General features: G+C 43.7%; 1 protein-coding gene across 2 annotated transcripts in view; it reads left to right on the top strand.

Moving 5' to 3' along the window:
* TASP1 (taspase 1) overlaps positions 1-4,211 on the top strand; it is an 85,459-nt gene extending 81,248 nt beyond the window's left edge. For both annotated transcript variants that reach the window (XM_063327836.1, XM_063327835.1), the window contains one exon: positions 2,703-4,211. In XM_063327836.1, coding sequence (XP_063183906.1) covers positions 2,703-2,795 — 93 coding nt within the window. In that variant the 3' untranslated portion in view covers positions 2,796-4,211. The remainder of the gene's footprint in view (positions 1-2,702) is intronic.
* Positions 4,212-27,021: the final 22,810 nt, after the last annotated feature.

The following is a 27,021-nucleotide window of genomic DNA, read 5'->3' as shown; positions in this document are numbered from 1 at the left end:
TAAATGGAAATGTGCAGATGCTAGTGTGTAGTGGTTTGGGGGCTTTTGTATGGGAAACATGTTTTTCCTTTTATAGGAAATAGCTTTTTGTATAGGAAATGTGTTTCGACAGTGATACTACTACTTGATAATGTATTGATAGATATTGGCTATACGCTTATCCCCTCTTGTATATTTTCCTTTCCTTGCTTGAAGACTTAGTAGGATATTATGTTTAACTGACTTTTTATGTGGATTCAGTGAAGCCTCACATTTGCTCCTGCAATTACATAAGGGTCTGTTAGGCATTGAACTGTGGGTCGTGGGCTAAGTCAAGCCTATGCAAAAAGTTCATTCATAACTTGGGTCAGAAAACTAATTTACACAATTCAAGTCTGTTGTAGTTATAATGAAAAAAATTGATTATAAGATTCATGATAATCGTGATATTGCTAATATTTCTTCTGTTTCAGTAACGAGCTTCCTCTCTTGTGTCTCTTGGCAGCATCCTCGGGCCTCTGTGCTTTTTATTGTATTGCTGCAATGATCTGCTCATAATTCTGACTGCTGACTGCATAAGTGATCTCGCTTGCAAACGATGCCTGCCTTACAGTGCGCTGCTGGGTTGCTTTGATTGCAGTATCTCACTAAACCATCAGTGGCATTCTTCCACTGAGGAAATTTGCTACTGTGCCCATCGAACAATGCAGCTTTTACACTATCATCCTGTCGCACTTTTCATTTAGAAATTTTCACAGACCTGAAAAAATGTCCTGGGTCTGTCGGTTGTAAAATAAAAAATACCCTTCTTCCACTCGTTTTTCTTCCTTTTTCTTTTTTTTTTTTTTATTTTCTTTAAACTTATGAAGTAACATCTCCAAAAATCGTCAGTTACATTTTGGGGGAAACTGTAACAGATTTGAAAGGAATCTTTTCTTCTTGAAGTGGTAAATCAGGGCCGTAACCAAAATTGTTCTGAAAATAGGGAGATGTTCATATATCAAGCAGGAAGGCCAGAGATCAAAGTTTTAGCAGTAAAATGAAAACTTTTAAATGTTTTTAATTAAATCTCATTCTGTAATTTAACTGAAAACAAGACCACCTCAGAGCAGACACCAGGATGCCCTTATCAAGAAAGGAATTAAAAGAAGCTGCCTCTGAGATACAAATTGTCTCTTCAATGCAATGTATTGTGGTTACAGTCTCAAATCACTTTCTGCTCAATTGACACAAGTTATTCTTACTGAACTTTTACATCTATGCTTTTTGTCACAACCCATTGCCTTATGGCAAGTTATACATTTTGCAGCACTTAAATCTTTTAAATGGGATAATGTATTTACAAAAACTTAAATATGTAGTTGGCTGCACCTACAGGAAGCTGTAATTTCTAAATGCTAGCAACTCTATGTTGTGAGCTTTGTATTGTAATAGGAATCATTTCTAGTTCCTAATTTTATAATTGTTTAAGCGTTGTATCGTCTGCGCATTAATGAATCACTCGGTGAAACTTGTAACTCATGTGGGAGGTGGGATGGCTGGAGTGTGGCTTGAGCTGGTGAGGCCCTGCCATGGCCAGGTCCTGCCTCGAGCCCGTGGAAGTGCTGTTACCAGCCTTACTGCATTTTAGAGTTCCACAGAGGCTCTTTTTTTATATTTTACCACAGCTGCTCTGCAGCTCCAAAAGTAGGAAACAGTAAGGTTTGTAGATACATGCTCCTGACTCCTTTTTGTTTTCCCTTTAACGCTGCTTTAGCCACTCGGCCCTGTATGAAAGCAATCGATGTATCTGTAAATGGCTCTTGCTGTAGCTCAAAATCAACAGTGTGGATGAAAACATAAGCAGTTTCCACAGTATAAAAATGTGTGCAAAGGGGGGAAAAAGTCTTTATAACAATAAGTCAAACTATCTTTTAATAAGTGAATGCTTTTGTCCATCAGTAATAAAATACACCTCAGAATATAAGGGAACTTTCACAGATTTTTAGTGTCACTGAGTTACAATAGAGCTATAAGCTGAAGTTTCATGTACACAAACACACGCACCCACTTTCTGGCTTTTACTTTGTGGCCGAAATATTACGGAGCCATCTCAAAGGCCTGCTTTTAAAACTTCTCGGTTGAAAAGACGCCTGTTGACAGAAACACAATTGCTTTTTCGGGTCCATTTATTTGACAGTTGGCAACAAATATTTTGGAGGAAGTCTTTGGTTTTTTTTAGTTGGACAAGTAGGTATTTTATGCAGAGAAATTTCTTCTTTGCATTCTGATCATGGCAGTTGCCTTATGCTCTGAAGTGTTAGTTTATCTCTGTCACATAGTTTATTGTGTCTAAGATTTCTGTAAGGTGTATTTCCGTATGCAGGACTACACTTTTTTGAATCTCCCTAAGAAATAGATGTATAAACCATAGAATGCCACAGTTATTTTTCTTTTGTCTTCATGCTGGATATTGCTTTCTTCTACTTTCCGTGCACTGGGTCATCCAGTTTACCTTTTCTACGCATCTGCCGTGGTCCTTCTCTTCAGGTGTTAAACATTAGCATTAGCAAACAAAATAAAAAAAGAATCCCAGTTGTTTGCAGCTTTTCAAGTTGCTTTGTAGTTTGCCCTCAGACTTCAGTGATGGAGCAGCTTAATTGTTCAACACTTACAAGCCTGCTTTGTGTCCTGCATAATTTTGCCTCTCTTCTCACTCGGTAATACTCTCTTGACTTTTCCAGACTCACATTTCAAGACTTCCTCCTGGAGCCGTGGCAGGACAGTCCGTGGCGATAGAAGGAGGAGTTTGCCGGCTGGAGAGTCCAGAAAGCTGAACCAACAGCTGATTCCTCACTTCATTGCAAAGAATGTGAATGACTTTTTGTACAATAAGTTTTTTGTGTTTTAACAGATGTTGGAAAATCTACTCTTGTTTTATACCCCGTATTGCAACCATGTGCACCATAACTTGAGACAAGTGCTGCTGTAGTTTATGTTCTCACTCTGTGAATGGGGGTGTGTGCATGTTCATTTTTTTCCTTAATAAAATAGGAACTCTTCCCAGTTGTGCAAAGATTATGTATGAATAATGATTGCGTTTTCATTGTTTCATGTTTGAAAAATGACCGAAAGTTCAAAACAAAGAAATTGATTTAAAGATATGGTCACAATTGTCATTCATGTTCTAAATTTAAAAGTAATAGGCCTTTGAAGTGGCTATATAATTATGCAAAAATTATTATGGTTTCTAAGTTTCTCAGTGGTTTAAGGAAATCCAGAGGTGGTTTAAACATGGGTTGGTTTTTTCCTCCCCAATAAGGAGGATTTTTTTTTTTTTTTGTCAAAGAATGGTTTCAGTGAAACAAAGTAGAGCAAAATTAAGGCTAGAATTGTTTTTAAATAGTCTTATAGGTCATATCTCAGTTCCCAAACTAAAATGTTAATAGCTTCAAGCTGTATGTATTACAAAAAGCTATATGAAGATAATGTATCGTAACGCAGTCTTTATGTATAATGGAATATTACAATGTAAATAAGAAAACAAAGTTTATGGAAAGATTCGATATTATTCTTCGCTTCTGTTTTAAATCTATTTTTAAGAGAGGTACAGAAATGAACATATTACTGGATGCGAAGTGCAATGTGTATTAAATGGATGTTGGGAGGTCTGATACTAGCTTTCTTATTGATAAAGCAACTTCCTAAAGTCCAGCCACAGCATGGGTATTTATATAACTGTGTGTAATATGTATGTACTGTGCATAAATTTACTGTAATTCTTTTTATACCTTCAACAAAACTGCATTATAAAACAATGTAATCCTTGTCTGCCTTGTGAAGCATCGGCAGCTGAACTGTCGTTCGTCACCAGTTCTGATACGTAAGCCAGATCGCCTGAGTCCTAAAAGTGAGTTCGGACACACAATCTTCCATTCAGTAGGTTTTTCCTCACAGCACTGGCAGCAATAGAAGACTTTTGTAATTAATTCGTTGTCCTGATAAGTATGCCAAAGAGAAACTAAAATAGTTCATTTTTTTTTTTTCTTTCCCTGGTGGATATCTGACAATTCTGTTTTCAGAAGTAGTGGATGAATAGATATTCAGACTGTATTTGCTTAAACGGGCATTGTACTTGCCTGTTTTGTAATGTTGTGCCTGCCTATAACAGACATACTTGACTGATTAAATGGTTACATTGATTGTAGTACCAAGCTTTCATGGAAAAAAATCTTAATAAATTTTTTTTAATAGCCTGAGTTCCTTTTCACTATTACGTTACAGCATACACTGAGATCCTGTCATCTTTGTGTGTTTTTTTCATTTGTGACATCGGTGTAGTCCTATAGTTGAAGATATTTCTATACAGTTCTATAAATAGAGGCTTTCCAGGTTGCAGACGGAAACAAAAAAGCGGAATGCATCTATCGAAATGGTCTGCTGAGGTACCAGCCTGGATCCTTAGTGATATGCTCATGGTCTGCTGAAATGAAGAACTATACTACAAAACTTCAGACATCTTCCAACAAAGAAGCTGTGCTGTCACAGCCACTAAAATTGTTCGAACGTGCAGCATTAAGTGATTGCCTGAGCGCTCCACTATGTAGTGGGTGAAAAATTGAAGATCATATGTATGGGTTTGTACATACCCACATTTGAAAACTGCATTGCTTTTGGAAAAGCTAAAGTAACAGTCTTAGTCTGCTTTCATTCTAAAAGTGCTTTTCAGTGTTGACTTCATAGAAACTTTGGCATAAATTCACTCTTCTGTGGAATAAATGTGGCAGAATGGCTTATAAAAATGTAAATCGATAGTTGCTTTCGCATAGTTGCTTAATATCTCTTTATGGAGATTTGGATTCCAGCATATGATTTTTTACCCCACACTATCTCAGAATCTTATTTATATGTATACATACATACATACATACATAACTCAGCAGATAACGTGTTTTGCTTTTACTTTTGTGCCTATATAAAACTCCAATCAAATATAATTTTATTTTATTTGGTCAAAAAAGCCAGGCTTCTTCAGGAAGCTAACTTAGGAATCATTGTTTGAAATTGTATTGTATTTTCATTGTCCAACATTCCCTCCTTCTGTCTAGGTAGAGAAAAAAGGAAAAAGACGATTCTCTTGTCTTGAGAATCACAAGCACAAACCAGGTACAGAGCTGATCACCTACATAAGGTACTTGTGAGAAGAAAACTGTTAGCACACAGGAATTTCTGTATCAGAAATCATGAAGACTGGCAGGAGCAGAATTTCCTATCATCCAACTCCCACTTCAGTCAATGAAAGATCCTACGCTACTTTAATTATGGGTCTAATTCTGCTACTAGTTCTATTTTGAACTTAAAAGGGGCTTATGAAAAATAAATGGCGAGGACAGACGTGCTTTGTAATGACGTCTGTAAACTCTTCTACATGATGAGTAACCATTGCCACTGGCATAAGCAGATATAGTCCAAGAGGAAATTATACAGTTGACGGCAATAGCTGGCTAAAATTATAAAGGAAGGGCAACCAGATGAAATGCACATAAATACAAACAATTTGAATAATGTTGATTTTATACTCAAACACGCAATTATGTGTCCTAGAGTATTTTACAGCAGACAGGTTGGTGCCAGAGTAGTCAGTCTTCTGGCACAATAAATTTTGCTGCTAAAAGCTTGTAATAGCCTAAACCAAACCTAACATATTTTTTTTGTCTTCCTTTGTTCTTATACCTTTGTCTTTGCTTCTGTACCTTGACAGTGTGGCCCTGCAATGCGTGACTTCAGAGGGCTGCAGCTGGGCAAGTCACGGAGAGGTCTGTTACACAAAAAAGAAGTTTAAAGGTGATTTGAATTCCATTTTGTGTATTCCATAGGTACGAAGGGGATGCCTCTCTGCTTGTGCGTTAACCGCTGGGAACGCTGTGAAATACAAGAGATTTGACTGAGGAGGAAACTGCAGCCATTCACCTGTAAAGGACAATGTGGAAGATGCTGTGAAAGAAGGAAGCCTAAAGGGAAGCAAAGTCGGTAATAAATCCAGGGGTATTAGCAAGGCTGTGGTAACTGCTATCGTTAAAATGTAAGTTAATAGCAGAGCCTAGAAAAAGCAGCGAAAACTATTGGCGGTTATGGTATTACAGGTGAAACAGATGCAACATTTCACAGTGGCGTGTGGTTAATGGTGCAGCTGGACAGTCTTTATAGCTCGGTTTTGGGCAGAATGATGCAGAATTCGATGGAGTCTATATCTACACGTTTTGAAAATGAAAACTTGGGAGTTCCCCCACACTTTCTTCTGGCTGTTATGCAAATAACTACTTTGAGTCAACAAGAAATACTAAGAGTTCTAGTCACTCAGTGGTAGCAGGATTAGTTTCTTCAAAGTCATTGCATTGCATGGAAAGTTTTTATGGTGTTAACATTTGCAAATAACTGACCACCATCTGTAGGCTACAGGCGGCCCTATTTCAAAAGCATCTCCTGAATCTCAAAAGGTTTGCCACTCTAGCAGTATTTGGCCCTATGTAATTCTAGGTGAGTGCAATCCCATCCTCTCATTCAGTAGAGAGGCACTTTTCAGGTTAAAATATAACTTGGGAAAGAATCTGGTTTTCAGGTTAGCTTGCTTGGCAGGAGAAGGCTTAGAAGAGAACTGGAGAGTTGAAGGGAAAGTTTATAATGTGGCTAGGTAAGGGAATAAAGGATCTTGTTAGAAAGCAGAGTATACAAAGAAACTTCTCTAACAGGGGAGAACAGGAATCAATGTAAAGTGGGTAAAGGGAAAACAATATTATTTTTAAGGAAAGAAGAGAAAGAATAAGAGGAAAGACTAGTGAGAACTTCCAAGAAACCGGGGTAAGAATTGATATATCCTTCACAGTGCTAATAAGGCTTATCTTCCAAGGGATATTTGAAGAGACGCAGTATGTTACCTTATACCTGATGGGGATTTTCATGTGAAATACTCATTTTTGTTTACGGAAAAGTGAGGATAAGCACAGAATTTCTGTGGCTTTTAGCATGGTGTGTCAGCAGAGGTTTTTGTAGATGCCTTACAGGTGAGTTGAGAAAGTGCCACTGCCTCATATCAGAGTCCAGAGCTGCCAAGAGATGCTGAGAACCTACAACTTGCAGGAAATTGTATTGAGATTCTATATGGCAGCTGACATCACCGATAGCTTGTGGTAAAGGACTCCTGTACTGCGTCTAAAGATAGCACTACTGATTAATAAAGCTTACCTTTTTTCTTATTGCTCATTTTTTACAGGAAAGCTTGTGGGGGGTGGTTCTGCTCTAATAGCCCTATGCTTGATTATTCGCTCCATTATGAGATAAGAGGTAAGAAGGACGTGTACACTAACTTTTATTGTTTTAGACTGTATCGTAATACAGCATTCATCTTCCACATAACCTGGGCAATAAATCCCCATGAAGACCATTAGCATCACTTAATGGTGATTTGAACACAATAAATGCCTGTCTTGTTACCCACTCCCGTCTGCCTAATGAACCAAATAAAATATGGTAGCGAACACATGAGCAACAGCTGCAGTGAGACCTGCTTTCCTATGGCTTTGTGCCTTAACCATAATACCCTCGCTTGCCTTAGAAGTCTACTGTGTGACGGCGATGCAATACACTTAATTTTATGTCCTGTGCTGCTTTACCAACTCCTGAGTTCACAGCTCCTTGCAAGGTAATATTTTGCTCTTCCCATTCTCCTTATCCTAGTACGGAAGTGTCGGTTACCCCAGCTCCGCTGCCTCCACCCCCTGAAAGACTTTTAGCCAACCCTTGCCTCCCCGGGGTCCACAGGCGTCTGTTACACAGGAGACAGCGTGTGCGAGTGGTGACTCTCTGAGTGGCTCCTGCCTCTCGGCTGGTGGTCTCACGGGCCGCCTGTAGCCCCCGCGGGCAACGAGCGTCTGTCAGAACTGGAGTGCTCCTCACGCTTGTAGAAATCGGACACAGGAATTGCTGAAACATGCCAATAAACCACGATACCAGCCCGGATTGTAACATCTTCTGTATGTACTGTACCTGCACTAGAAATGCTGTCAAACATATTTTTTAGAATTGTTTCCTTCAAATGTGAGTTGTATCTGATGGATACAGCCCGGGCAGCGTGACGCAGTGCCAGAAACCTCCTGGCCCCGCTGCCCTTGGGCCTGAGGAGATTCGATTTAAAGTTGGCATCGAACTGTCCATATTTGAAAATGTTGCTTTTTTACGTTTTTTGTGACTAAAAGTAAGCTCCTCTGTCGCCGGTGCTGCGTTGTGTGGCGGGGCGGGCAGGCGGGCTGTGAGGAGAGGCCGGGGCTGCCCCGCACCGGGTGCGGCCGCTTCCGGCCGGTTCCAGCCGGTTCCTCAGGGCACAGCCCGGCCCCTCCACGACACCAGCAGCACCTCGGGGGGGGGAAACGGCTTTAAGAAAAGAGACAAAACGGCGCCTGGCAGCAAGGAGTGAGGAAAATAAATGTGAGAAACAGCCCCCGAGCCCCTCTTGCAGGAGGGGGGGAGGATTTGGGGGCGAGAGGGTGACTCAGCCTGGCAAAGAGGGGGTGCGGGGGAAGGCCCTTGTCTCTCACTCTTCAAAACCCTTTTTAACTGGCAATAAATTAAATTAGTTTTCCCCAGGTCAAGTCTGTTTTGCCCATGATGGCACTTGGCAAGAGATCTCCCTCTCTTTATCTCAATCTGTAAGTTTTTTAAATCTTAATTTCTCCCCCCTGCCGTCCTTCTGAGGAGGGGGAGGGAGAGGGCGGCTGCGTGCTCACCGGCCGCCGTCCGAGACCAACACGCCACAGATATCAATTACAACTGCGCCCGGAACGCCCTTCAGGACCAAATCCCAGAGTAAAATTTTGCAGGAGAGAAGCTTTTTTTCTTCTGGTACGTTAGTTTTCTCTTGGATCAGTGAACGGACTTTTTGTGCCCTGCTGCTGCATGATTGCTAGAGCTAACATAAACACGGGATCGTGCGGCTGGAAGAGGGATGGGGAGGATGGGATACACCCTTTTTACTGACATTAAATCAGATTAGGTATGAAATGAAACTGCCCCTCATCACGGTCACTGTGATTATTCCTCTTGTTGGTTGTTGCTCTTACTCTGTTCCAGTCCACCTCTGGAAGTAACTGCTACAATGCACTGTGGATGTTGTTGGGAAAAATCTGCCATGTTTAGAAAATCGCATTTGTATCTAATTTTGCAGGAATCAACTCTAGTTAAGTGCAACTGTCAATCTGATGAAGAAACAGTTTCTTAAGTTTGGAGGCTAGTCCTTTCGAAAGGCGGTGAACTCCTCTGGGGAGATAAGAGCACGCCAAGTCTTGAGGTAATTAACGGTCAATGTTGTGACATGATGGCCTTTGAAACTAATACTGTGTGTGTCTGAGGAGGGAAGGGAGATTGTTTCAAACCCCATGTTTATTGTATTAATGTGTCACGTAACGTCCATGAAAGAAAATTAGCAAACCGAAAGACACGTGATGCCATGGCACAGCAGAAAGTGCTTTATGATGCATGATTTGCAAAATGTTACAATTTGAGAACTGCAATCCGGTTCATTCCTCAGGGAAAAGAATGAATGGATAGAAAAAGCAAAATTTTGAGTGTTGTATTTGCACACCAAAAAGAGTTATTCCCAGGTAGGTTTCAAGAATCTTGACCAACACAAGGGAGGTACCCAAGTTAGAAGAGAACTCAAAAATAAGGAAACTCCCAACTATAAATGATGAACAGAAACCCAGAATAAAGTTCAGTGTTAAAAACAATATGCAAGGGGTAGAGGCAACCGAATTATCCTGATGTCCAAAACGTGACTCAGAGTTTTAAGTTCAGGTATGAGCTAATGCTGTTTTCTTACTTCTCTATTTTATTTGTTTTCAATTTTGAAACTAAGATGCTTTTTTTTTTTCTTTTGCCTTGCTAGGGTAAAAGTATTTTCACATTATTTATCTCTAAAGTCACATAAACTCATTTAAAACAAAGTTGTTTTTACTTCTCTGGAGATCATAGAATCATAGATGATAAGCCCAGATAAGGCGATCTTATCTGGGGATAGGGAAGAGGCACCAAAAAGTGTTCAGATGCGTGAGGAAATGGGGTGAGTTTCAGCACTCAAGTAACCCCTGTTCTTTGTCTTCAACCTAGTTCAAGTTCTAGTCCTTCATCTATATACTGCAATAGAATGAGCCACAGACGTAAATGAGATATACAAAGAGGTAAAAGGCTTCCTTTTCAATGAAGAAAACATGACCTGTTGATTTCCCCCCCAATAAAAAAAAAACCCTGCACTGTACCACTTACCCTTGCTTAAACCCTGCCCTGAGGATATGTCACGCTTTCTTCAGGACGCTTTCTGAATGCTACAGCATGGCAGTTTGCAGTCACGGTACTAGGAGTACTAAAGTCTGTTTCCACCACCCTGACGCTATTGCTCCTTTTAGCAGTGAATTACTGTTAAGGGTCATTAGAATAATTTGGTGTCTGAGAAGACCCTTGAAGCCTTCATTTTAAATCAAAGAGTATTCTCCATAAACTACATTTTAACATTTATTTAGTAATAATGGTGGCCAGGCTGGCTAGAAAGTGTGATTACCTATTTATTTGGCAATTATTTGGGTTTTTTTCAGGTTAGTGTACTCCTGTTAATAAGGTTTTTGTATGAGTGTGTCTTTACATACATCCACCTTTATGTCCTGTTCTCTCCACTCTTCTCTGTTCCTCTTTCTTCTCTTCCCCCAACGGCAGCAGTTGTCCAATACTATTAACAGAGGGTAAACAATTAAGTTTCCCCAGTTAAATTAATGTATGTGGCCAGAAAGAATAAAGAACTACAGTAAGTTCCTGAATTGAAAGGAGACTGATGAGTCCCTTGAGGATCCCTGCAGGATTTTTTCCCAGTTAATGTTAAAATGTAGGTTGCTGTGAGCTCCAGTTGGCACAAATCTGGAAGAAACCAGGCATTGTTTGTTCCAGTGACTACAGAATAGCTTGATTCATGATTTAGAACTTTTTAGGCTCGTGCAAAAGGGTTTTTTTTCCCCCCAACAATTTATTTGCCTTTTTCATTGCTCGGATTTTTCACAACTGGTAAAAATCAACTGTGCCAGGCTTACACTGAATATCACCTGAAGAAGCCAGTGCATCCCTGCTGGCAACAGTGGAGCTGGTGAAGGTGACGAAGGATCCGTATCTGCTTTCTGTACTGATTAAGTTTATTTTTTCTGCCCTGCAAATTCTCCGTCAGAGAGGTCCTTCCATTAGTGCACATGCAGTCCTTTTGCTAAGAATAATGCAACGTTCAGGTAATTTTGCCATGAGAAATGCTGTACCCATTATATAAAAGGAGATACAGTGGCTTTTTGGAGCAAGGGTTAGAAAGACCACATAATCTTGTGTTTCTTCTTTGCTGAAACCTTTCATGTGGGTGGAGAGAACACACAAGGCCTTTTCCCATGCCTGGTAACTAATCAATTCTCCTTACCCAAAAATAATAAAAAGGCCAAAGTCTTTCAAGTGAGAGCCGACATCTCCTCATCTGAAATTTTCTAATTATTTGTATTTCACTTAGCAGACAGTCTGCAAGACCTTATTCTTTATCAGTCGTGTGCCAATGAGGATACCAAATACATTTTGTTTTGGTGAATCATGCCAGGAAAAAAAAAAAAAAGCAACAACATTTGACTGGATTTTTCCTCCCAGTTTGCTCCCTGGTGAAACAATGCAGCCCTCAATTTTGCTGTCCACACACATGCATGCACAAATCCAAGAAGGGTCACCTGTTGTTTACTCTTTCCTGTCCTCCTGATGGCCTGTAGCATGTCCCTGGTTGCTGGTGAGCTGTGGAGGCTTCATGCTGCACTTGCGGCCTCAGTTTAGAGAAAAGGGTTGAGAACTTTGATCCAACTCCAAGGAGATGATGGGGGGAAGCTCTATGACATGCCGATGTGTCCTGGTGTTGAAGTCTAGGATTAGGCTACTGGGAAGGAAGAAATCCTGCACGATGTATCCTTTTGATTTGAAGCTCTGGTGAGTGATGATGTGAGTCCGGCACAGCACTGTGAGGTTCCAACCCTCTGCTGAAGGGGTGTGATGAGCCCTTCCTCTCTCCTGGGACAGAACATCCTCACACGCAGAGATGGAGAAATCCTGGGATTCCCCCATTCTCGGCTATAGCTTTGTTGACAGACTTATTTTTCACTTTAGTATAGTAAATAGGGTTTGTCCCCTGCTTGGAGATGATTCATCTCTCATTATGTTTAATAATTAGAATTCCATGCTCGTCCGCTGCTTCCTCTGTGCTCTGCCAAAGTGAGCGGTCTCTGCTCTGAACAGCTCCATCTGTTGGCATTGCATTGCCATATCAAAAAAAAGGCTAAAATGAAAAATCCCCCCCTCAACCCAGCAGTATCAAGAGTAGCCTTTTCACTTGCGCTGTGAAGAGAAATGATGGGCATGGGGCCTGGTGCATCAGCTGCCTGCCTCTGAAATCTGCTGGGTAAAACTCCTGCATCCCCGGGCTCCCCTGCATCTTCAGCATCCTCCAAAATCAGGAGTGCCACGTATTTGCTGAGCATGCTGCAGATGTGGGCAGAGGTGAGGAGGGAAGCCCTCTGCACCTTGTGTCTTCACACCATTTCCATTCATTTCCCAGCCCAGACCTGCCTTGCCACGCCGGGTGCAGCCAGCAGCAGCCTGCCAGGGGCTGTGCTTGCTGGAAACAGAGGAGGTGGAGGCGGCTGGGGATGCAGAGTGGCTGTGGGGACCTTGTGGGCCCTGCCAGCTGCACACAGACAGCTGGAGGGGACCTACAGGAGCAGCTGGATTATAAGGTGTGGAGAGAGGCAGAAGCCATCCCTACAAAGCTGCCCAGCTGGGAGCTGCGGAAAGGGCAGCTCCATTCCTCTGGGCAGTCCCCAGTGAGCAGCACAGCCAGGGGCTACTGTGCCCTGTGCCGGGGCAGGTCCAGCCCTGTCAGAGCCCTGTGCCCACCTAGGGCTGTGCTCAGAAACCAGGGGCCAAGGGTTGAGGGCGGCGCAGAGGTTGCTGGGGACGAAGAAGTGCCGTGGGTGGCTTGGAGGCTGCTATGGAAGGATGCGTGGCATGGAGATGGTGAGCATTGAAGAAGTATTGCAGGTGGCACGGAGATCGCTATGGATGAACATGTGGCATGGAGATCGCTAGAGGTGAAGAAGTATTGCGGGTGGCACGGCAGTCGGTATGGGTGAAGAAGTGCAGGGAGATTGCGATGGAAGAAGCGTCGCAGGTGGCACCGAGATTGCTATGTCAGACCTGGCCACAGGGGGGTACCACAGACAGTGACACGGTTTCAGTATTGGAATTTAACACATGTGCTAACATCACAACTTGCTACTCCACATCCCCTCCTGCCCCTCCGCTACAATGTGCTTGAGAGCCAAGGTGTGAGCACGGCTGGTGTCTGAGTTGGGCAGAGCATCAGCCTGTTGTGCCTTCGTGTATAAATCCTTCGCCGTGTTTTCTCCCCTGGGCTGTTGGGAATGCATCTTTAGGATTAAGCCTTCACTTTGTTCTCAAGGTGTTAGCAAAGAGCTGTGACTGCTGTGTGATTGCCTGGCACACCAACCGTGGAGAGCAAGGCCGCTTCCCAACCTGGCTTCATAAAGACACTGAAAGTGAAGCAGTCTTTGCATAAACTGTGTTGCTCGGGGAGGCTGAAATTCAACACGTACTTCTTTCTGTTTTTAAGGACCTAGAGCCCAATGCTGAGTGCCAGTAAATTCAGTCATCTCCCTGGTGGCTCCATACATGCTGGGCTCAACTCTGAGGCCGTGTTTGAGCAGCTGCACAGCTTGCGCTAGGCATGAATAAGGCTGGCATCAACAAGGGCAGTTTCAGTTGCCTGTAATTGTCCAAAGCTGGAGCCATTTAAAAAATCAAGGTTACAAACATGCTCACAAGCAAGTAGTTTTCCCTTTTATGGTTTATATGACTTTCTGCGTCAAAGAAAGTATTATCTGCCTTCTTGCTTGCAAGTGTTGCCTTCTTCCATCTGCCTTCTTGAAAATGTTGTCTTCTTCCAGCTGCTTGTGGTGTAGGTGTGAACAGGCTTACAGAGCATCCAGCACTTGACATCAAATATCGGATGTTTTCGGTATCGATACCTTTTATATGGAGCCTAGTCCTAAAGCAAGAATGGGGCTTTATTCATTGTACATGCTTATTATTTGTCTTTTAAGTACCTTCTTCTTTAAGGGACATCAGATGTTCAGAATATCAGAAAGCAGTATTCTTTACAATGAGAATAAATATTCTCATTTTTTGGCGGAGGCTGGGTTTTTTTTGCCTCCATAAAAGGCCAAAGAAATCTGCTAGCTAAATAAATGCAAACATTTTGTTTCTCATGCTATCAAATGCAGCATGCAGTATGATCCAGCCTCATTTGTGAAGGAACAGTTCTAGTTACACAGATGAAAAATTATACTTAAAAGGCAAAACCAAACAAAACTCTGTAGCTTGTTTGCTTATCTTCAGTTGTGATTGTCCTTTGGAGACTGAAGCCTGGCCCGGAGCTGACATAACGCAAGATAGATTGCTTCCATGGACTTCAGTGGGAGTTTGGATTGGGCTCTGTGATGTTGCAAAACTATAAATGCCTCTCCGAAGGACATGAGTGTAACTTATTCATGATGGGAAAAGTGGAATATGAACACTTCAGCAATCGCTTCAGATTCCCAGATTTCTCTGCCCTGAAAAGCTGTATCCGCAGATTCATGTTGAAGATGGCCACTCCCGGAGGAGGCTGGGCAAGCAGGATTTGAGGTTTCCCCACAAAGGAGAATACCTCCGGGTGCTCCGTTACTGCCCTCTGGCATGGTTTGAGTTGCCTTGGCCTGGATTTGGGTACAGGCCCCCCGGGAAGAGCAGCAGCCCTCAGCAGAGATCCTCCCTGCACTAGTCAAGGCATTTACCAGGCACAGGGCTGCTGTGGGCGTTGGGTGCTCATGCCAGGTGGGGACCCTACCGGCGGCCTCAGCAACACATTGGCCGTGTAGCTGGGAGTTCACACGGGAGCGGTGTCCCTTCTTTGGCAGATGGGAGGTAGAGATTCAGCAATGTCAGGCAGAGAAAATGAAAGAGAAGTTAGCTGGGTGCCCCAAGAACAACCTTCTACTTTTTATATCCCTTGTCACAGCACCGGGACAGTTCTGAGTCTGACACTACAAACCAGCGGCTTGTCAACAGTAAGGCAGCAGCACGACAGTTTGGTCTCCCAGCTATGAAAGCAGACTTTCCTTCTGGGAATTAAAGGAACAGAAGGGAATAAGAAAGCTGGTCCCCCTGCTCTCTCGCTGCAGCCTCGCCATGTTGGGAGGCAGGCTGCTCTGCTGGGTTTTGACTCCAGGAGGTTTGCTGGGTGCTTTCACAGCTGCCTGATCTTGCTGTGTAATTTCCAGCCTCCTGCAGGGTGCTCTGCACTTCTGCAGCCCGAGATGGCTGTGGCCATAGGGTCCAGGATAAATTCTTCCTGAAAAGCTGGGTTGTAAAGAGACAAATGTCAGTCGCAGCTGTGAGTGTGTTTCTGGATGGTGCTTGGGTGACGTTGTGTTGGGAGCTTGAGAAGAATGAGGAGAGGAACTGGTGGAGCACATTGTGGATGAGGAAAAAAGAGGAAAAAGAAAACTGAGTTGCTTTCACGTCATGAGCTTTGGGGTTATGTTTCTAACAAAGTGAAGTTCAGATCAGAGAAAGCAGCTGCGTCCTTCAAACAGCCCCAAATTCTGCCTCCTTGCCAAGCTACCCTAAGTAAGTTGCAGGAGCCTTGAGATGTCTTCGCGGTTTGAAGAAAAAAATGCTACCAGGCCTTGGGAAATGTGAGTGAGTCTGACTTTGGTTATGGAAAAGCTACTAGGCAGAAGTATGAAAAGCTTGCTGGTAAATCATTTACAAGAAAATACCTTGCTCAGCATGGGGTTTGCAATGAGGGGGTCATATTTAATGACCTGCTTCAAATGTTATTATAAATCATTACTTCCTCACCAGCTAAATCACTGCTGCCTAATGCTCTGTGTGCTCTCACGTAGAAGTGTCGCTAACTCGTGAACATGTTGGAGTTTGGAGCCACGTGGCCCCATGGGATGGAGGGAAGCGCAGGAAACATGAGGGGGCATCAGGCATCCCAGGGGGGTGATGCCCACCCCCAATCGGCCATGTAGCTCCTGTGTTTTCATAGCACCATCTGCCTCTGCAAAATGCAAGACCTTTGGGAGATTTTTGACAAGATGCTAAACTTGAGTAACCTAAATGAACACACGTCCCTGGTGCAGAAGCAAGACCAGTTTTCAGGAGGATAAAGAAGGCAAGTGTTTAGCTTTGGTTGAATGATCTCTCTGAGTTATGCAGGGAAACTTCTTCCAAACTGCTTAATAGACCTCATGCCCACCTGGGATGGTCAGCAGAGCTTTGCAATAAACTGCTCCAGAGCCACCCCAGGGAAAACTTCCAAATACTCCTCAGGTTATGCACAACCTGCGACAGCTAGAGGTGCAGGAGTGATGGCGGCCCATGGGTGCATGACTGCATGGCCAGAGGGATGTCTATGTATGGGGGGGAAAACTCCCTCCCCTTGGAAAACAAACATCTCACCTCTGAAAGGCAACAGCCACTGCAAACATGAGAGAACACAAGTCCCGCATCCATTTCTTAACGGAGAATCCACTCTGCCGGAAGGAGGCTATGGGCTGCTTTCACCCCTATCTTTTCTACAAAGAAGTGGGGGAGAAAAGTCTCAGGGCAGTCTGTCGGCAGAGGCAGTAACTCCTTAGAAAGGTGTACAGCAGTGGGGATGTCAACAGAGATTTGGTAGCTTTTTACTTGTTTTCTACCTTTAGATCATGACTTTAAAAAAAATCACTGTGCATGGCATTTTCTTTGTCCTTGCTGCCTGCGTGAGAATCACAGTCAGCAGTTCTGTAGGTCATTTAGAGAGATTTGATGGTAACAATATCCAAGTGAAAGCAATATTTCTTTTGATGGGTATGTTTAATGCAATAGTGCTTTTACATTTTAAAAATAAGAATAAAGAGCTTTAATGTTACCTCTTCAGCCCATAGTAAGCATGAAAAACAAAGTCAAAACGTATTTAAGGTCTTACTCTTTCTTAGCAGAACTATCTTAGCCAAGGAAAGGAAACAGGGCTTGTGATCTGGCTTCAAAGTAAATGGACAACTTGGGGTTTGGGGTGAAGGTGGAGTAAGGAGGTGGGGAAGATTGTGTGAATGAGAAAATTAAATCTTCAGCAGAATCACAACTAACAAAAATATAGCTGTAAGAGGGCCCAGAGAACAGTGAGGGACTTGCCCTGGCTGTGCTTTTCTATTCCCCACACAGAAACCAAGACCAGTGTTTGCCAAGTCTGTGTACATCCTCGTGTATTTTCTTCAGTCTCTTTTTTATTTTTCTCCTTTATGCATGAGTAAGACTTTTAATTTTAGAAGAAATTCTGGTAGGCTTTTGTGGGCAGTTTGGAGGAGGGAAGATGAAGGATGGTATTTTTGTTTCTGCGTACAAATGCAGGGAAGTTTATCCAAGCTCAGCTGGCAAGGCCACCATCAGACAGGTGTCACAAGCCTGGTTTGCATTTAACTTCCCAGGGCTTCATTGAGAAGAGAATAATCAAAGTCACCATGCGTGGGCAGGCGCAGAGCTCATACCATTCATACAGGTTTGTCTATATGTGAATTGTACGCTGGTACACTGTACCCTGGTACAATTCACCCAGTTTTGTCTGACCATGCCTCCTCCTCCACACTACGCTGGACCTGCTCGCATGCCAGTGACTCCAGAAAGTGGCTTTGCGGCCCCAGCTGCTTTCCCTTGCCCGTGGTTAGACAGGAGGGCTCCCAGGTCCAGCTCCTATTGCGATACGGCTCTGTGCGAGCAAAACCTGTTAAAAAGCACGCAACTCTGCTTATACATTTTGCAGCTCTGGAGGGGCCACCGTCTTGCCTGGATTGTAGAGGAATCTCGATGACCAGAGTAATTAATCCAGAGGACAAATTTCCTTCAGGTTGTTCTTTTTCAATACTACTGCAAGGGGCTCATCTAAGAGCGGGAGGATCTTTCGATGGGTTTAACCACAGTGAAACAAGTAACTGAACTGATCTCACTAGTCCAGATAAGGACTCAAGGCACCCGTACCAGTGTCTGGTGCGAAAGCAGAGAGAAAACAGGACAGGGTTTCTTTTGACTCCCGCTCCACTGACCAATGCTGGCCAGAAGACACCCCTTGCCTACTCTGTTTGTTTGTTTGTTCAACACTTGTACACCCCTATTTACTTACTGGCACAAGGGACATTGGCTCATTTGGCAGCCTCTAATGACAGCCTAGGGCTCACCACCCTGTACTAATTCTGTGGTGTTAAAAATATAAGTTTTTCCAAATGAGGAGCGGCAGTAAGCAAATGCGGGGAATGGCTATTCTCTAATTCACACTGTGTTTGCTCTGTCCCACACCTTTGTTTTGGGAGTTGCTGTTTTCATATAAAATGAGTACAAAGCTGGGTAAGTCTAACTCAGCTCTTTCTAAGTATGTTTTCTGGGGATTATCATGTTGGCTGAAAAACAAGACGCTTCTCACAGACAAAGATTTGAACTGAGCGTGAGGTCAAGGACCATTGGTTGGTTACAAGATGAACGGAAGCCTTTCCGATGAGATTGGCCACACTGCCATAGGATGGTTATTGCTGGTCAGACACTTCTTGAAATGCTCAACAATTCCCATAGAGTGTTGTCAGGAGCTAAAATTACCAACATTTCTAGGGGGTTTTAAAAAGTAATTCTTATTCTGTTCCATCTGCCACTGTATCAGTGGTGGTCAATATTTTTCCCTACACTGGTACAAGGGGAAATAACCAGAAGAATAGTAAATGAGCTATTTATAAAGGTGTATTGCAATACACACTCGTCTGCTTCTGAGAGGTACTGTCCATCAGCAAAACCGTGAGGGATTACAGGAGAAAATGGCTTTGCATTTAATTTTGTACTTGAACTGTTAATCTGCAGCATTTGACCTAACGTTTGAGCCTCAGAGGCATTTGTGCAGGTGAGACTTTCCTTGGTTGCTCTCACCTGACTGCTGAGGTCAGATGAATGGATGGAGAGGTCCTGCGTGACACCTTAAATAATAAGTATACGTGGTGAGCATTCGCCCTTTCCACAAGCGAAAGCTCTTTGGTTTAACAGAGAATTTTGTGTGCTGCTCTCTCTAACCCCCTTGTAAGTAAATAGTATGCAATATGCATTTGCTGTAGACTTGGGAAATGCAGAAGGATTAATCATACCCTCATATTTTTGCTTGATACCTGCTCTAGTGGTATGGTGGTCTTGTACCACTTCTGAAATACTTGGGAATATTTGGTGAGGTTTTATTTTTTTAACGGAAGTAAATGTTGACTTTCAGTGGGAATAGACAGGCCTTTGTTTTGTCTGAAGTTGAAATTCCTTTGCAATGCTAAACTAACGGTGTATTCGAACTCTCTGTGGTTTATCTGAGACAGTCATTTAGTGTTGCATCACTGTTGCGTAGTTCGATTTGTATCCATCTTTAAAAGTAACTTGCTTATCCATTCAGGTATGAATTGGTTAAACCAGGTAAACATTGCTGTCATGCTGATAAAGAAGCAGCGTCAGGTCCTGGCTGTGGCTAGGACCTCTCTAGATGGGGATTCAGCTAGTGGGGGCCCTGCTGTGCTCTCGTGTTTATGCACGCTCAGATTTATCGAAGAACAAATAAAAGTGCCATTTGGCCTCCAGCGTATTCTGGTGATTAGTATGTGGTTGTGTTTGTGTTTGAGTTTGGGATGAATAACCGCCTAGAGCAACTTGCACCCTCTCACTGAAGAATTTCATCTCCAACCCCACGTGTACTTCTGCCAAAGTTAACCTAAAATAGGCTTACAGTGGCTTTGTGGGCCTCCAGGTTGTCGTATCTTCTCATGATGAGATGGAGAGGCATGGATGGTCGCTGAGGTTTGCTATGGGAGCTGGCTGTATGCAGCAGAAAGTGTGTACTCTTGTGTCTATAACCAGGACTGCCTATTAGTGCTGCTTTTGGGGCATACAGGATCAACCAAAGCAGTTGTGGCCAAAGACCAAAGCCGAGCACCTGTCTCGCTCACTCTTCCTCAGCTCGGACACAGGGCTTTTCATGTCATAGCGTAGTGCGAGCAGAAACTAATTACTGTTCTGTTGGGCAAATAAGCATGTATGCACACATGTAAATTATATGGTGAACCAGATGCTCTTCTCCAGACAGCTTTCTGAAAAATTACTTCATATAGGAAAGTTGTATTTTTCACGTCTGGCTTTTGAACATTGTTTTTCAGTTGCATGGTACTTTCTGTAATTAGCAACGAAATTCAGGCACAAGAATATAGTGTGTGTTTGTTCCATGAAGAGCTGAGACCATTTTGATATTTTGCAAAAAAAAAAAATGAAAAGCTTATTTAATACCAGTCCAGCTATTTATACCTCTTGCACAAACTTAAACATAACAAAAAAATGCAACATAACTCATGAAGCAAAGGAGCGTCTTTGCCAAGTGTAATATTTGTATTTGGAAACATGGTCTATATTGTATGAAGCAGTAGCCTTCTAACTGCCTCCAAGGTTTCTTTTGGCTGATGTTTATCCAAACAGTCTTGCTCTTCATTCATTTTAATGGCTGAAAGGGAGCTGAGTGTTTTTACACTGTGAGACTGGCACAGCTCAGTCTCCGCTTTTTCGGCTGGCGCCAAATGCCCTCCTCCGCTCGCCCAGGCGAGCGTGGTGCAGTGAGCCCCACAGCGTGCTGACAGGGGGCTGATGTGCGCAGCCCCCACGCACAGATGCCTGCCTGTTCTGCCACTCCTCAATCACATCCCCAAATTTTGCGCACTGGTGTCTCTTACTCTGCCTTTGATTTTGCCCTACGTGTCCTGCGGATCTGGCACGAGTGAAGCAAAAGAGTCACGACAGGAGAAGGAGGCAATGCTCTTTGCTGTCATAGCCATGAGCAAAACCACTGGATGTGGGAGAAGCACTTGCACTGGTGCCACCAGCGAGAGGAAGGCTTCAAGAAATTTGGAAGGTTTGCAGCTGGGGAGTGTCCATGGGCTTCTGTTCTGAAGATGATAGTGGCCAGGTAGAGAGTGGGAAATGTCTTGGCCTTGCTTTTTAACTACCGAATGTGGCATTATGTGGGCACTTTTTTACCTCATATGTGAGGCTGGTATCTTTGTCACTCTTTTCCCTTCCAGGAGAGGTTAGCAAATATTCCCAGCTCCTTTTTTCCCTGAGTTATCTTTTAAAAATAATAATGAAATCCTAATAATGAAATCCAATAGGCACATTGTTGTCTGGACTACCAGACTGCATCTAAGCCTTATCACTTTGGCAAGTATAATTAATTTAGGGACCTACACGTGAAGTGAAGCGCACGCCTAAATGCCTGCAAGACAAGCTTTCCACATCCTTGCCGTGAAGAGCCCAAGATGTCAGGATTTATTTCAAGGGGTCTCTTAAACACAAAATAACTAAACTTTTGGGAATGGTACAATTAGGAATAAGGTACAATTGCTACACAAAGCAGTGGGAGCAAGGAGCGGGGAAGACATGAGTCATTCAAATGTGAGTCAAAGAGGCATATTAATAATGCAAACTTCGGAAGAAACAAAGATGAAGCCGCGTTTCTCTCTCTACTTTTCCCATCTGTCAGTTATGTAGCATGTTACCATAGGCCTCACTGGTCCTGACACTATCACAGCAGCCATTTCTTCATGTGGATGAGTTGTTCCTGAAAAATGCAGTTGGCACAGACCGCTCTTATTTTTCACACAAGGAATGCAGGTCTTCCTGTTCCACATATTTTTCTTCAATGAGCGTAGTTATTGTTGTCACTGGGAGGAAAATCCTCCGTCTGTCTGGTAAAATACTTGAGAGGGGGAGATAAGCATGAAATCTTTTTGTTGTGGCTGAGGATTTCCTCTGCAAGCTTCCACTTCAGTGATTCACTGCTCTTTTCCAGAAGAAATGCAAAGCTGGGATGGGTATAAATTACGATTTGCAGTCCCGGGCTAAATCCTCAGCTGCGCTGACTCAAATGTTCACCGGCACTGATGAAGGAGATCTAGGCTCGTCTTCGTGGTCAGAGCTCAAGTTATGTGCCACCTCCTCATTCTGCTCCGGGCTCAGGGATGTGCCGTCATGCAGCCTTGGGAGTGCTGCTCGGTGCCGTTGGCACTGAGGGGCATTGCCAGATGTGGGGCATCGTTTGTGCCATCCCCTTTGGTGTTTGCATGGCAAAGCTCAAAGCATCACCTGGCAAACTCTCATTGGAAGTCACCTGCCAATCCGTATCACAGCATGGAGTCTGCTTTTGTATTTTTTTTCTTTTAGTGCAAGCTGATGGAGTCATCATAAATTTTGGCAGGGCTGAAGCAAAAAAATCGAGGCAAGTGTTCTGATTTTTCTCTAAAGTTAGAGCTATTGTTCATCTGGGCAACTTTTTGTCTATGAAATGAAGGCAGAGATCTGTGTTTTGGGGGAGAGCCACACTGCGGATAAGTGCAAAGGAATTCTGCCACGGCTTTGCCATGAATTATATGTTGTCTGAAGGATTTAACAATATCACAAAGTTCATCAAGAACAGGAACACTCATTTTCCTATCTTTTTCTGCCAGCAAAATGAACAAGCGATTTAGCTTCCTTAAAGAAATTCCATCCGGTAGCTGTGCCAGCTCTGTCTTCCTCATGTTCGTGTGCGTTTGCTTTGTTCCTGAGTCCCAGATGGATTTCTGAAAATGGCACAGGGTTGCCAAAATGCATCTGAAGACACATATCATCAATATGCACAAATTGTAAAGAATGCAGCCCCTGGAGCGATGTGTGATTTCATCAAAAGTGACTTTCCAGCTACGCTGAAACCTTTCATGTCTCTTGTGCAATCTGCAATGCTAAAGCAAACAATTTGAGTGCCAGATTGTCATAAGTATCTGAATACTTGAACTTATTAAAGGGCCACAATCTTATCAAATCAGAGAAAATATGAAATCTCAAAGAAGATTAAGCTGCTATAAATACACCCAGGTAGATATAATACATTTCTCTCCCCTATAAAAAACAAAACAAAACAAAACAAAGAAAAAAAAAACTCCCCCAAAAAAACCAAAACAAAAAACCATTTAAACACTTTTAAACCTATCAAGGATTTTTAATTAAAGCACTGAGATATAGTTGCCAAACCTTTGCGTTTCTGGAGCCCTTGGGCCACATATTTTGTGCAGTGCTGTGCGTCTGGTGGTGTCGGTGGAGTTTTCTCAGTGTCTCACCTGGGAAAGAGCAAGGAGATTTTTGATTTTTGATGGAGCTATATAGTGTTATTGCCTATTTTTTGTTTTGGATATGGCAGCCTATATAATCTTAGGTTACAAAAATAATAAATTTAACAGAAGAAAAAGTGGATTCTGGATGAGTTATGGAAAGTTTTCAAAAGGCTGGGTTGGCAGAAGGGAGGTGTACTCTGTAGTATATGTTGAAACCGAAACAAGTGCAGGAGTGCATTGGAGCTGGGGTGCACAGGGACAAAAATGTGTACACAAAAGTGTACCCTTGCAGAGAAACCTCCTCATGAGTTTGGGCACCGCGTTTCGTGTAAAACGAGTAGAAACGAGGAAGTGAGAAGGTAGCAAGAGAGAAAGTGCGAGGTTGGGAGAGACAAGAGTAAGTGCTTGGTGCAGTAACAACCTCTGGCTATGTAGAAGACAGTGAGGAAGATAGCTTGCTCAGGTGTGGACCAAAACCTCCATCAGCAGAAAATTCTCAAAATATATGGAACAAATCTCTGCTAGAAACGCTGTGTTTGACTTGCTTTAAGGCAGGCCAATGGACTGGACTTCCTTATGAAGGGCTGCTGGAGGCCAGTTTTCCTCTCATTTGTAGCACTGCTGCAACCACTGACTGCTGTCATGGTGCCTTTTTGTAGTGTCTAAAAGAGGATGACGTCTCAACACAGGGATTTGGATATGATGCCTGCATTCCCCCTGACCCCCTCTCCCCTTCTCCTTTTCCAGGCTTTGGGAACAAATCTTAAATGCTTGTCAAGTTTCAAGACAACAAATTAAGTAGGTCACGTCATAACTTTGCCAGCTGATTTATTTTAAAAGAGTAAACCAGTGATGATTTCCATACAGCCTGGTGTCTCTTTCAGTAAAGGCACCACCTCCTCTTCAACTCAGTTTACAGTGTTCGGAGGTCAGTGTTTTCATGGTACTTCATCTTAAAAGGAGGTTTTTATGAAGACACTTCAGTCTCTTTCTTTCTTTCTTCTATTTTTTGGTTTTTTTTAAAACAAATTAGGAAGGTTTTTGTGTTCAAAGGCAGTGCTTATATTCTGGTTGGAAACTTCTTTTTTTTTCTTGCTAAGGATTTCAGCTGGATCATCTTCCTGAATTGAATTGCTGAATTAACACCAGGGTGAACGCAAGGGCTGGCAGGAGAGAGGCAGTGAGGACATCTGGCTGGAGGCAGGGGGTAAGGAAAAGAGACAGTCTGGGTGAGGAGAACAAAGCGGATCCGACCCCTGGTCACTTTTCCCGAGAGTCTACCTACACCACCAAAGCAGCTCACAGCTGTGGGGCGGAAACTTGTGAGCGATGGCAACGTAAAGGCACAGCTGTCCCCGGAGCTGATTTTAAGCCATAGCTTTTGTTTTCCTTCTAGACCCTGTGGGGATACGAGCAGGTCCCTCTCTGAGGTCGAGACATCTCTGCCACAGCAGCAGCACCCGCAGGCGTTTGCTTCTCCTTCCCTCTCCCCGGTGCTGCTCCACAGGCAGCCTTGTTTTTCCCAAGCAAAAGCCTCTTGATCAGACCCAACGCAAAAGAGAGGAATCCAGTCCTGCCGAAAGGCTGCCCGCCCTGCTGCGGCTTCTGTGGTTGGGCAGGTGTTTGGTCCTGGCGAAGGCTTTGCAATCTGCTGAGCGGGAGCGGGGGGATCAGAAAAATGCTGCCCAGCTTGAGCCAGGAGATGCTGCAGCCCTTTTGCTTCTGTATGTTTTGCATCCCACAGTTGGTGCTGTTTGCAATCTGCTCGCTGGCAAAGGTGTCCTGTGCCGGCAGCTTTTGTTGGTGGAGCTCTAGGGGTGCTCATCCTTCTTCCCCTCCCTTTCTCTTTTCCTAATTTATCTTTTAAAAGGGGCTGGGGCACAGGGGCAGTGAGAAGGTGGGTTGGGAGCTGATGTGGCCAGCAAGGCACGGAGAGACAGCACCGTATCGGAGGAAGGTAGAAGGGCCTCGCAGCTCCCCTTTTTTTGGCCAAATCCTCACTAGCAACAGAGAGAGCTTTATCGCTGGTGTTGCAGGGGAGGATGCGTGCCGATGTGTCCCCACCACTGTGTCTGTACCTGCTGTTTGCTTTATTGCTCTGTGGCTAGTTTGTGGCCGATACCTGCACAGGCCATCTGCCTTAGCCCTCGCTGGTATCGGATGGGGGGTGACGGATGGGGGGTATGCCCCAACCACCCGCCCATGCCCATCAGAAGGACTTTGCCAGACCCAAGCAGTCCTCCGTGAAGAAAATGCATGTCCTCTGTGCTTTCATCATATGCATGCTTACACAACCGGCTTTGTGACTCATCCTTTTGGCTTCTGCAATTGCATTTAATAAACTGAAGGCTGAGGTTTCACCCCACAGAGAACAAAGCCCTCCTGGATGCAGGACGGTGTATCATCGAGCCGCCCCGCAAGCGGCACATTCCTGAGAGCCGCTGAGAGCAGACGTCTGTGCCGTCTGCATGCACCCTGTTCTGTACTTGTCGAGGCACAGAGGGTTTGTACGTGTGCTCCTTTAAGGTGTGGAGAGCGTTACAGTGTGGGCACAGGCTTCTGCCTCGCACAGCCTGGTGCCTGCTCAGTTTCTGTCTAAACTGATGGTGGAAATGAGCCATAATCACTGAAATCTTAGGAAATATCAACATTAAAACCATTTACGTTACAGTGATCTTCCCTAGTAGTGCTTATGCCTTAGAAGTAAGATGGAGATCTATGGGAAAAGAGATTTACAGTCAGGTCCCAGTTTTGCCACAGCCCTTCCTCTCTAACTTTGGCCAGGCTAATTCTCTTGACAACATGAGTTTCCCTAAAAATTATGAGGATAATATCAATTTTCATGCTTTAAAGCTGCGGGGAAAATTAGCTCATGAGTATTTGTAGTAGCTGAGACTCCTGAAAGGGACGTAGAGAGGTTTTGTGTTGTGTTGAGTATGGAGAGCATGGCAGACTGTACCCGATATGGTTGTGGTCCTGCCGCCTAAACCTGCCTATCCCAACTGAAGGTGTATAGGGGCTGACTGTTGCTCAGACAAAGCATCGGCAGATACTTGATTTTGTTTTTAACATACTGCTCAAAGCTGTATTAGTGGAAAGGCCCCAGCTTCTTCCCCATTTTGTCTGGAAATTCTGCCTGTGGTGGAGGAATGCTCTCAGGAAGGGGTTATATGAGCTTTGCTATATGGGTATAGTTAAGCTAACAGCTCGTAGTCCCCTGAAGCCCTTTAGCTATGTGCCAATAATCTAATGAAGTTTGCATTACCATTGCCTATGGTTATAGGCAAGTTCCTTTGCATGGAAGTACTAAAAAGCCTCACCCATGTGTGTTTGTGTGGGATCACCAAGAAGCAGCACAGCCTTTATGTTTGCTCAGGCTTTTAGCTCTTTGTCTAACAGCGCCGGTTACAACTGGCTTTTGCAGTGGGGCTGCTTGTCCATGAGAATTGAACTGTCAAATGGTCCCGGTTAGCTATGGTCCAGTTAGCAAGGGTGCCAAGATAGCTGATGCTGTTCCCTTCCTGGGGACAATCTGAAATAGTGCAAAATGTGCAATGTTTCATTGGCCATTTCCTACTTGTTCCTCCCTCGATGAAACCATCTCACCTTTCTTCCTGAATTTCTTTCATTCCCGGGGCACAGTGCAGCGTGGGTGTGCAGGTGAGGAGCTCCAGCACCAGGTGAAGGGAACCAGTGGGTGGTCAGCAGACAT

The sequence above is a fragment of the Chroicocephalus ridibundus genome, chromosome 3, assembly GCF_963924245.1.
Source record: "Chroicocephalus ridibundus chromosome 3, bChrRid1.1, whole genome shotgun sequence".
In the NCBI taxonomy this organism is placed as follows: Eukaryota; Metazoa; Chordata; class Aves; order Charadriiformes; family Laridae; genus Chroicocephalus; species Chroicocephalus ridibundus.
This window is presented reverse-complemented; position numbering and strand designations above follow the sequence as displayed.